Here is an 11,476-nt window from a genome sequence, read left to right on the forward strand (position 1 = left end):
ACCCCATGGTAACTATCATCACATTTCTATCTCAGTTTGTAAATAGGTCAACATCTGTGCCATGAATACCTTTTACCGAAATACTGTAGGACTCACTTTAACAATAAGGTGCCTAAACTGTTTCTAATAAAGGAGCCAAGTAACATCCAACTCTCCATGTAGAGCAGCCTGTCATTTCTAGAAAAATCCTTTCACATTTTTAAATCAACTTTGGCTGGAAGGCCTGGGGTAATGATTGAAGCCCAGAGTGTCTCTGGAGATGCTGCATGAGAGTTTTCGTTGCTGCTTCAGTGGCTGGGAGCCCCACTGGTCGATGTGGAAGCCAAGCAAGATGAGCTAGAATGTGTAGGGGGGTGCTGGGTTCTGCACTTAGGGATATCTAGGGAGGAAAAAGATATCACTAGAGTGAGAGTCGTTAAAACATCCAAAAAAGCTATATAGTTAAAATTATTTAAATGATAAAAAACGATTTTATAAAATCACCGGGCTGGATGGGATGTACTGAGTTTCCCAATGTCACCACCTTCCCCCCCACCCCGTCCCACCATCTTCACCTTGAGTTACTAATAATAAGTTCCTTAGTCTCCAAAGTGCTCTTACAACTATATTTCATTTGAATCTCAAGAAAATTCTGCGAGGTAGGTAGGGAGGTATTAACATCTCCATTTTACAAATAAAGGAAACCGAAGAGCAGGTAGTTTAAGTGCCAGCTCAAGTTCATGGAGCTAAAAGGCATTAGAGCTGGGTCTGGAGACTTGTGATTCTTAGACCAGGTGGGTATCAGTAGAGTTCCCATCGTTTATCCTCCCTCCTAATCTGGCATGCACGCAAAAGGCAAATGTCACAGGTTGACACTCCAACCAAAACTCACAGCGAGAAAGGATTTCTCCTCGACATCTGGCCGTGGGCGGAAAGGGGAAAGAATGGAGAGAGCAAGAGAAAGAAATCATATGAGCTGAGCTTGCAGGGAGCAGGAGGGATGTATGCTCACCCTCATCTTGGCCCCGGCTGTGTGCAGAGCGACATAGGAGGGCTGGCAGATGTACAGATGCTGAACTTCCTCAAACACTGTCCCCCTCCCGACTCCACATTCAGCTGCCAAGTCCCAGCAGTCAGATCATCCATTCCATCCCTCTAATGCTCTGACGGCTATGTTTGCAACGCACAGCGTTTCTATTAATCCGGGGAAAATCCTACTTTAGACTGTCATTGGATCAGAAATTGCTTCCGCCGTGACTGCTGTCTCCAGCGAACCAGGTTCCTCTTCCTCACAGAGCTGGGCCACAAGGGCTGGTCTCGCCCACACCCTCCATCTGCCTCAGGTGCTCTCTTTACTCTTTCTCTAAATCTGTCCTTGGAGGCCCCCCTTCTCCTAGAAGCTTCAGTGTATTGACCCTCAGGGACTTCTGCCTCAGCTGCATTCCTGAAGCCATTATTATCCAGACCCCTAACTTAGCACTGAACGTATGCTCTCGGGCGTTAGTACCCATTTCTGAATGTATTGGGTGGGCCAAAAAGCTCGCTCGGGTTCTTCTGTAACATAGATAACCTGAACGAACTTTTTGGCCAACCCAATAATTATTTGTCTCCTGATGAGACCTGTCAGTTCCCTGAGAACAAAGCTGGAATCCCACACCCTATTGAATCTACAGTCCTTCCTTTAGTAGATCCATCCATGTTTGCTGGTGACTTTTCTGGGAAAGAGTAGGCAAAACCGGGGTTAAACATAGCCCGTTGTTCGAATCCAAGAGGAACGGGGGAAGGAATGGGAGTAAATCATCTTCCCATGTTTGAAGTTTTCAGTGTTGTTTCAAGATCAGCATACAGTCAGCATTTTTGTGTTGTTCTAAGATCAGCATAAGGTAAGAGAACAAACAGAAACCTTCCTTTGTATCATTTTAGGAACAATGAAAATAAAATAATACCTGTTGAATGGAGAAAAAGCCTAGCTTTCTGTGATACAAGAATGGGCTAGTAACACCTCACCTGTAACAGTTTCAAATTTAATCCTATTACAGTGCAAAGCATAATTTATCACTGTATTTGAGGAAGCCTTTCTCCTAAGTCCCCCAGGGAGATTCACAGGCCCAGGCAGGCTCCCCTCAAGCTTTCCTCTTCCACCCCGGCAGGGCCCAGGGACTCTCCCGCCCCCCTCCTCTCCTCCTGGTAACTGTCACCACCTACCCAGACTGTGGGTTTCTCATCCCTCCTAGATGGGTTCCGGAAGATGGTCTCATTATGTCCACCTGTTGGGCTGCACCCCGCAGGCCTATGGGCCCTGCACTTGCCCAGGTTCAAGACTGAAGAAAGAGCCCGAAGTCAACAACAGAGACATCAATGGTTTAATGGATGGGGGAGCCTACATGTCTGAAGCAAGGTCCCCCCATTTGCAGCAGGCGGCAGACAGGACTTGGTGGCAGTCTTCGCTCCCAGGGCGGGGTGGGGGGGGCCCGAGATGACCAGTTATAGGGGAAATGACGTCACGTGGGCTCATTGGTTACCTGGGAAACCAGCAGAGGGGCACACCCCTCACCACCCCTCTGATAAGAACAATCACTAGCTGGGGTGGAGGCAAGCACATAGGAAGGTCAGTCACATGCGTCAGGTATAGGTGACGCAGGCCCTGGTAGGGCAGAGGACTTACCAAGTAGGACTTACTCCCTACTTACCTGGTAGGGAGAGCAAGGGAACAGCCATCTTGAGTGGCCTGACTATACAGGCTTCCTTGCTGTCCCTGAAAACAAGTTTGCAGACCCTTTTCATTTTAAGACTTTAATGTCCATCATTACAAGAGAAAAGACAAGATCTAAGGGCAAAATATGGGGAAGTTATATAAAAGGGTACAAATCTGACGGTCTTGGGTCTTGGTCCAGAGCATCTGATGATCTGGTTAAAATAACTGGAAATTTCTTTTACACTAACATTGGGTATTATAAGCAGAAAGGGTAGGGGGTCCCCGGAGAAAAGAGAACCAGGCATGGCTTTCTTGACACAAGAGAAGCCATTTTGGCCTAAGCCATTTTGCCATCTAAGCCTGGCCACAATGCTTGCCCTTGAACAGGTCTCAGTAATTAGTGATCTTAAGGGAACAAAAGAATGCAGGAACAAAGAAAAAGCAGTCAAAAAACAATGGTTCTGTGATAAAAGAGTCCTAGATTATCCTCAAGAGATATACGTAGATGTAGAGAATGGACTTGAGGACACGAAGAGGAGGAAGGGTAAGCTGGGACGAAGTGAGAGAGTAGCACTGACATATATACACTACCAAATATAAAATAGATAGCTAGTGGGTAGCAGCCGCATAGCACAGGGAGATCAGCCCGGTGCTTTGTGACCACCTAGAGGGGGGTGGGATAGGGAGGGTGGGAGGGAGATGCAAGAGGGAGGGGATATGGGGATATATGTATGTGTATAGCTGATTCACTTTGTTATAAAGCAGAAACTAACACACCATTGTAAAGCAATTATACTCCAATAAAGATGTTAAAAAATAAGAGATACATAACAATCTGATACATATGTTGAGTACATACATATCTCTGGGGGCAGAAAGTAAGGCTGCCACTCAGGTGGAGGATGGAATGATGATGTTGACCTTTTCTGACCCTCGTGACTTCAATCAATGGAAGCTTGCACTCTGTCAACCTTTGCCCCAATTCTACACTGAATTTTCCACTGCTTAAGATCCTTCATGAATATGCATGTATCCTCAGTTTCAAACTCCCCCAATTTTGCTATTCAGGGAGGCACAGCTTGGGAAAGATCCCTGGTGTTCTCCTGTCTTTCGGCCACCTGTGAGATCTTAGTTCCTTGACCAGGGATTGAACCTGGGCCCTCGGCAGTGAAAGCATGGAGTCCTAACCACTGGACCACCAGGGAAGTCCCTCTGCTTCCTTGCTGCACATAATAATTCCTTCCTTCTCCCATTCTTTGGTTTGGCCATGTTTCTTGGCTCGACACCCACCAAAAGGCAAATCCAGTTTTTTGAGTAACACATCCACACCGGGAGGATGACACACCCCAACTTCACAGGGACAGAGGCTCCTGTGCTTGGGACCCTTCCAGACCTCGCCCTATCTGTCTCTTCATCTGGCAGTTCATCTGTGTCCTTTATCACATCCTTTAATAAACTGGCAAACGTGTTTCCCTGAGTTCTATGAGCCGCTCTAGCGAATTAATCAAACCCAAGGAGGGGGTCGTTGGAACCTCTGATCTATAGCTGCTTGGTCAGAAGCACAGGTGACACTGGTGACTGAAGTGCGGGGCAGGAGGGCGGAGAGCAGTCTTGTGGGACTGAGCCCTTATCCTGTGGGCTCTGACGCCGTCTCCAGGTAGATGGTGCCAGAACTGAGTTAAATTGCTGGCCACCCAGCTGGTGTTGCAGAGAACTGCTCGGTGTGGGGAAAACGCCCACACACTTGGTGACCAAAAGTGCCAGAAATGTGTGTTTTGTGTGCGAAGTAAAAGAAGCACTTAGGAGATAGACGGGGCTGAGGTTTTTTCCTACAACAGGAGGGAACGACTAGGGTTTTCCTTCACATTGGGGCTCATCAAACCTTTTACTTCCTACTCATCTTTGGCTGCTGCCTTGCTGTGAAACTCCGTCTCAGTCCTTCCCCCAGAAAAGTCCATTTCTTCAGTGCAGAGACTTAACAAGGACTATCTTAGCAGGATAGTTGAACCCCTATTTCAAGCGGTTTATTTTCACTTCTGAGCACTTGGAGACCAGGCAAGACATATTTTACTATACTTCTATCCTACACGGGATTCTTCTCTTAAGAGCTTTTGCCTAGAGCTCCACTGACTTTTTTCCCTTTTCTCTCTCTTTTTTTTTTTTTTTTTGCAGTACGCAGGCCTCTCACTGTTGTGGCCTCCCCCTGTTGCAGAGCACAGGCTCCGGACGCGCAGGCTCAGCGGCCATGGCTCACGGGCCTAGACGCTCCGCGGTATGTGGGATCTTCCCGGACCGGGGCACGAACCCGTGTCCCCTGCATCGGCAGGTGGACTCTCAACCACTGCGCCACCAGGGAAGCCCCCTTTTCTCTCTTTTTTAAAATAATTGTTTATTTTTGAACAGGTTACTTTTCTACATAGTTCAGTATTGGAAAGATACAAAAAGGGACAGTGAAAAAAATCTCCCCCACTCACCTCCCAGCCCTCCAGGTCCCTTCCTCAAGGGCAACCAAGATGATCTTTTTTTCCTGTGCATCCTTCCAGAGATATTTTATACATTGCAAGCAAATATAAACATAAAATGCAAATATATTCTCCCCCTCTCCTTTTTCATACAATTGGTAGTATACCATCACTTTTTGTTCACTATATATATGAGAGTATGCGTATGTGTATGCGTGTGTGTGTGTGTGTGTGTGCCCGTGTGTATGAACAGTACTTAAAGAACCTCCTTGGGGACTCCCCTGGTGGCACAGTGGATAAGACTTCGCACTCCCAACGCAGGGGGCACTATATATATGTGAGTATGCGTATGTGTATGCGTGTGTGTGTGTGTGTGTGTGTGCCCGTGTGTATGAACAGTACTTAAAGAACCTCCTTGGGGACTCCCCTGGTGGCACAGTGGATAAGACTTCGCACTCCCAACGCAGGGGGCCCGGGTTCAATCCCTGGTCAGGGAACTAGATCCCACATGCATGCCACAGCTAAGAGTTCGTATGCCACAACTACAGAGCCTGTGTGCCGCAACTAAGGAGCTGGAGAGCTGCAACTAAGGAGCCCTGGAGCCACAACCAAGGAGCCTGCCTGTCACAACTACGGAGCCCACGTGCTACAACTAATGAGCCCACAAGCTGCAACTAAGGAACCCACCTGCCACAACTAAGACCCGACGCAACCAAATAGATAAATAAAATTTAAAAAAGCAAGAAGCATAAGGGAACTTAAAAAAAAAAGAACTTTCTCAATCTTTCAAGGGTTGTATTATAGTCCATTTATAGATGAGCCAAATGTCACTGATACAAACAACACCATTCGATAAACCCATGGATCACTTAAGAGAAAAGATCACGTAAAGGAGTACTGTAGGTGGATATGGAAAACAGATAAATAGAATCACAACAATGATAGCCCTGCAGGGTGCCAATCACTCTTCTAGAAACACCACCACCACCAACAATAAAAATTGCAAATATCTGGCTGCTGGGCATTATATTACTTCATTTATTCTTCCCAAGCCTGTGATGCGGTAAAAAAAGCTAAAGAAGGACTTCTCTGGCGGTCCAGTGGTTAAGACTCTGCATTTCCACTGCAGGGGGCGCAAGTTCGATCCTTGGTCGGGGAATTAAGATCCTACATGCCTCGCGGCCAAAAAACCAAAACATAAAGCAGAAGCAATATTGTAACAAATTCAATAAGGACTTAAAAAAAAAAAATCTACCCTCAACACTTTATGATGACTCCCCAGTTCAGGCGTGATGTGGTAATACTGTATGTAAATATGGATTATTGTGTTTGAAAGTCATAAAATCAGGAGTTTTTCATTTTAGTCATATAAACACAGCTTCGACTCACCCCTGTAAATTGCCTAAGCGTAGGCTGGGAGCTGAGTGACAAGTAACGGCCACTGGTGGAGATGAAGATGTCTGGGGAGGACCCCCCCCCAGAAGGGTTTCCTTCCAGGAGGAGAGTCTAAGTGGGGTGACTGCTCATCCTGGCTTCAGCTGAGTGGATGCTTCACCCCCAGGATGGAGCTGCTTCCTGGACTTTTCCATCTGGGGATCCTGTGCAGAGGACCCCTGCTGTCCTCTGTGTGCCTATGAGCCCAGAAGGCTGCGCAGACGGTCTGATCACCCCTCCAGGTGACACCGACAAAGAGGGTGCTCTCTTCCTCCTAGCTTACTCTGCTTCTATGAGAAATAGAGGAAGGTGTGAGGGAGAAATAATCAACACAGCTTTAAAGAAGCCACAGGCCTGTCTTTGTTCTTGGTTTGTCTTTAACTTGGGGTGAAAACTGTCAGCTGTGGAGGAAGGCTAGGCAGAAAATTCTAGCCAGGGTTTTGAAATTTAAATCCAGGATTTTGTGGGACTTCCCTGGTGGGCCAGTGGTTACGACTCCATGCTTCCACTGCAGGGGGCGTGGGTTCGATCCCTGGTGGGGGAACTAAGATCCCACAGGCTGCACGGAGTGGCCAAAAAATTAAAAAATAAATAAAATAAATAAAAAAATCCAAGATTATGTGATGGCACCATTCAGCCTCCCAAGTAGGTGGCATAAAGCAGGGATGTGTTCCAAAACGTTCCAATGGTTGTTGGTTGGTAGGGATCATGAATTCATATTTCAAAACATCCATGTCTTAGAATATTGGCTTCTACTGTAGTTTGTGGTAAAATACCGTATTACAAAATGTTTTACACGTGCACATACATATATACTACATATACACATATATATTTTAAACCCCAGTAATAACAGTGATTAAAATACCCGTCATAACTGATATGTATATAACTAAAAATATCACATAACTCATAAACACGGTTCTACTTTTCTGGTAGATCCTCAAGAGAAGCCCATTTTTGTCAAATACTTTGTGTTTAACTCTTCAGTAAAAACAAGCAGCCATTTGGCCCCAGGGCAAGAGAAGCAGGTAGAATCACTCCTGTTGGAAATGCCAGGGTAATTTATTATGGGTAGCATGATCAAACAAGAGGCTACAAGACAGAACAAGTAAACTATGCTCCTTCAGAGGCAAAGAAGAAATGCAAAGACTCTAAGCAGTGGCTCTTCCTGAGAGTTAATTTTGCCCCCAGGATTCTTAGCAATTAGGCCTTTTGGTCTTGTAGGTATCAGAAATTAACAAAAGCCCATATTGTGGTTAGTAGGCAGCGGAAGGGCGCACAAGACAGAATTCACAGCACCGAGTTTAACACACACTATTCCATCTGGGAGCGTGGAATCAAAAACCGAACACTGGGGACTTCCCGGGTGGTCCAGTGGTTAAGACTGTGTGCTCCCAATGCAGAGAACCCTGGTTCGATCCCTGGTCAGGGAACTAGAGCCTGCATGCCGTAAGTAAAGATCCTGTGTGCCACAACTAAGACCTGGCGCAGCTAAATAAAAAAGCAAAAAGCAAAATAAAAAAACAACCCCACACCCATGAGGAGTAATGAGCAGGCAGAAGATGTTATGGAGGCCAGGCAGGAAAAGAAAATATATGGCTTACATTTCCTATAGCTCTGGCTGCAACTATTTTTTACACAGAGGAAACTGTGAGAAAGAAGACAAAGAAAAGTGGGGAAAGTAAAGGTAAAAGCGAGAAACAAAGCTTATTCCACAGGTTGGAGCCTCCTCCTGGCCACGTGGCTGACCGCTGATCAGTGTCTCAGCAGCTGCTTACCATCAGCACTCTCACTGGTCCCTGCTGTCTCCATGATGGTTTGATGAGACTCTGACAGCTTCTGCTAGTTACTGAACGCTTACTTTGAGCTGAGCACTGTTGTTACTAACTCTGTTCTACAGACGAGGAAACAGAGCCTCCGAGATTGCTACAATTTGGCCCAAATCACTGAGCTGCTAAGACTCTGAGATCAGGCATTGAACCCAGGCTGTTTCAGTTCCTAGCCTGTGCTCTTGTTCAACAAAGTGAAAAATAAGATGGTATTTAATGGGGGAGAACACGAACATGTATTGAGTACTTAATAGGTACCTGGTGGCATTTAGTCCTCACCACAGTTCTGCAAGGGAGGTATCATTATTCCCATTTTATAGATGAAGAAACTGAGGCTCAGAGAGGTTAAGTAACTTATCCAAAGTTGCACTGTTAAGTAAAAAAGCCCAGGTCTCTCAGACTGCAAAGCCCATACTCTTTCTTATTCTTCCTTCCAAATGGAATTCTCAGGAATTTCACTGAACTAAATAAATAAATCTCTCCTTTAGATATTTTTACCTCTGCACATCCAAACCAAACAGACGTTATAAAACGAATACTTGGGGGTTTTGTCAGAATTTGAAAGGAATCTATTAAAGATTGCCTGCAAGGAAGCCACTGCATAAACTGTGGTTTTTTTTTTTTTTTTTTTTTTTTTGCAGTACGCGGGCCTCTCACTGCTGTTGCCTCTCCCGTTGCGGAGCACAGGCTCTGGACGCGCAGGCTCAGCGGCCATGGCTCACGGGTCCAGCCGCTCCGCGGCATGTGGGATCCTCCCGGACCAGGGCACGAACCCGTGTCCCCTGCATCGGCAGGCGGACTCTCAACTACTGCGCCACCAGGGAAGCCCTAAACTGTGTTTTGTAAATTCTTCTGTTTTAATTAAGTTTTCTAAAGTTCAAAGAGAAAGATGGGAGACAGAAACCAGTTTTTATTGGTTTACAATCAGAATTCATGAATATACTGGCTTCTTTTTTGGTATAAGGAGAAAGCAGAGAGTAAATGTGGTAGGAAACTCTGGGGGTCCACAGATCCAGACTTTAGCCTGGAATGGACTTTAAAGATGTAATTCAAACTTATAAACGGGGAAATGAAAACTCAAATAGCTTGAGTGACTGCTAGTTAACAGTAGAGCTGAGGCTAGAAACCTGGGTGCCCTGATTCTTAAACCATTATTCTTTCCATGACATGAACCAGGAATCACTTTAGAGAATATTCCTTTTTCCTCCTCTTTTGACCCAGACAGGGATGAAAAAGTGAGAAAGCTTAACAAAGCATTAAGGATCATACACCATGATCAAGTGGGGTTTATCCCAGGAATGCAGGACTCTTCACTATATGCAAATCAATCAATGTGATACACCATATTAACGAAATGAAGGAGAAAAACCATATGATAATCTCAGTAGATGCAGAAAAAGCTTTCCACAAAATTCAACACCCATTTATGATAAAAACTCTCCAGAAAGTAGGCATAGAGGGAACCTACCTCAACATGATAAAGGCCATATATATCAAACCCACAGCCAACATTGTTCTCAATAGTGAAAAACTGAAACCATTTCCTCCAAGATCAGGAACAAGACAAGGTTGCCGACTCTCACCACTATTATTCAACATAGTTTTGGAAGTTTTAGCCACAGCAATCAGAGAAGAAAAAGAAATAAAAGGAATCCAAATCGGGAAAGAGGAAGTAAAACTGTCACTGTTTGCAGATGACATGATACTATACATAGAGAATCCTAAAGATGCTACCAGAAAACTACTAGAGCTAATCAAAGGATTTGGTAAAGTAGCAGGATACAAAATTAATGCACAGAAATCTCTTGCATTCCTATACACTAATGATTGAAAATCTGAAAGAGAAATTAAGGAAACACTCCCATTTACCATTGCAACAAAAAGAATAAAATACCTAGGAATAAACCTACCTAAGGAGACAAAAGACCTGTATGCATAAAACTATAAGACACTGATGAAAGAAATTAAAGACGACACAAACAGATGGAGAGATATATCATGTTCTTGGATTGGAAGAATCAACATTGTGAAAATGACTATACCTCCCAAAGCAATCGATAGATTCAATGCAATCCCTATCAAACGACCAATGGCATTTTTCACAGAACTAGAAAAATTTCACAATTTATATGGAAACACAAAAGACCCCGAAGAGCCAAAACAATCTTGAGAAAGAAAAATTGAGCTGGAGGAATCAGGCTCCCTGACTTCAGACTATACTACAAAACTACGCTAATCAAGACAGTATGCTACTGGCACAAAAATAGAAATATAGATCAATGGAACAGGATAGAAAGCCCAGAGATAAACTCACTCACATATGGTCACCTTATCTTTGATAAAGGAGGCAAGAATATAAAATGGAGAAAAGACAGCCTGTTCAATAAGTGGTGCTGGGAAAACTGGATAGCTACATGTAAAAGAATGAAATTAGAACACTTCCTAACACCATACACAAAAATAAACTCAAAATGGATTAAAGACCTAAATGTAAGGCCAGACACTATAAAACTCTTAGAGGAAAACATAGGCAGAACACTCTATGACATAAATCACAGCAAGATCCTTTTTGACCCACCTCCTAGAGAAAGGGAAATGAAAACAAAAATAAACAAATGGGACCTAATGAAACTTAAAAGCTTTTGCACAGCAAAGGAAACCATAAACAAGAGAAAAGACAACCTTCAGAATAGGAGAAAATATTTGCAAATGAAGCAATGGACAAAGGATTAATCTCCAAAATATACAAGCAGCTCATGCAGTTCAATATCAGAAAAACAAACAACCCAATCCAAAAATGGGCAGAAGACCTAAATAGACTTTTCACCAAAGAAGATATATAGACTGCCAACAAACACATGAAATGATGCTCAACATCACTAATCATTATGTGATTAGAGAAATACGAATCAAAACTACAATGAGGTATCACCTCACACCAGTCAGAATGACCATCATCAAAAAATCTACAAACAATAAATGCTGGAGAGGGTGTGGAGAAAAGGGAACCCTCTTGCACTGTTGGTGGGAATGTAAATTGATACAGCCACTATGGAGAACAGTATGGAGGTTCC

General features: G+C 44.3%; 1 protein-coding gene across 1 annotated transcript in view; it reads right to left on the reverse strand.

Annotated features, from left to right (window-relative positions):
* Nucleotides 1–6,704: 6,704 nt before the first annotated feature.
* The window catches only part of FBXO16 (F-box protein 16), a 47,068-nt gene continuing 42,296 nt past the window's right edge, over nt 6,705–11,476 (reverse strand). The window contains exon 8 of the mRNA XM_007108017.2: nt 6,705–6,860. Within this exon, the coding sequence (XP_007108079.2) occupies nt 6,801–6,860 (60 nt within the window). The 3' untranslated portion in view covers nt 6,705–6,800. The remainder of the gene's footprint in view (nt 6,861–11,476) is intronic.

This window comes from Physeter macrocephalus, chromosome 9 (assembly GCF_002837175.3).
Source record: "Physeter macrocephalus isolate SW-GA chromosome 9, ASM283717v5, whole genome shotgun sequence".
NCBI lineage: Eukaryota > Metazoa > Chordata > Mammalia > Artiodactyla > Physeteridae > Physeter > Physeter macrocephalus.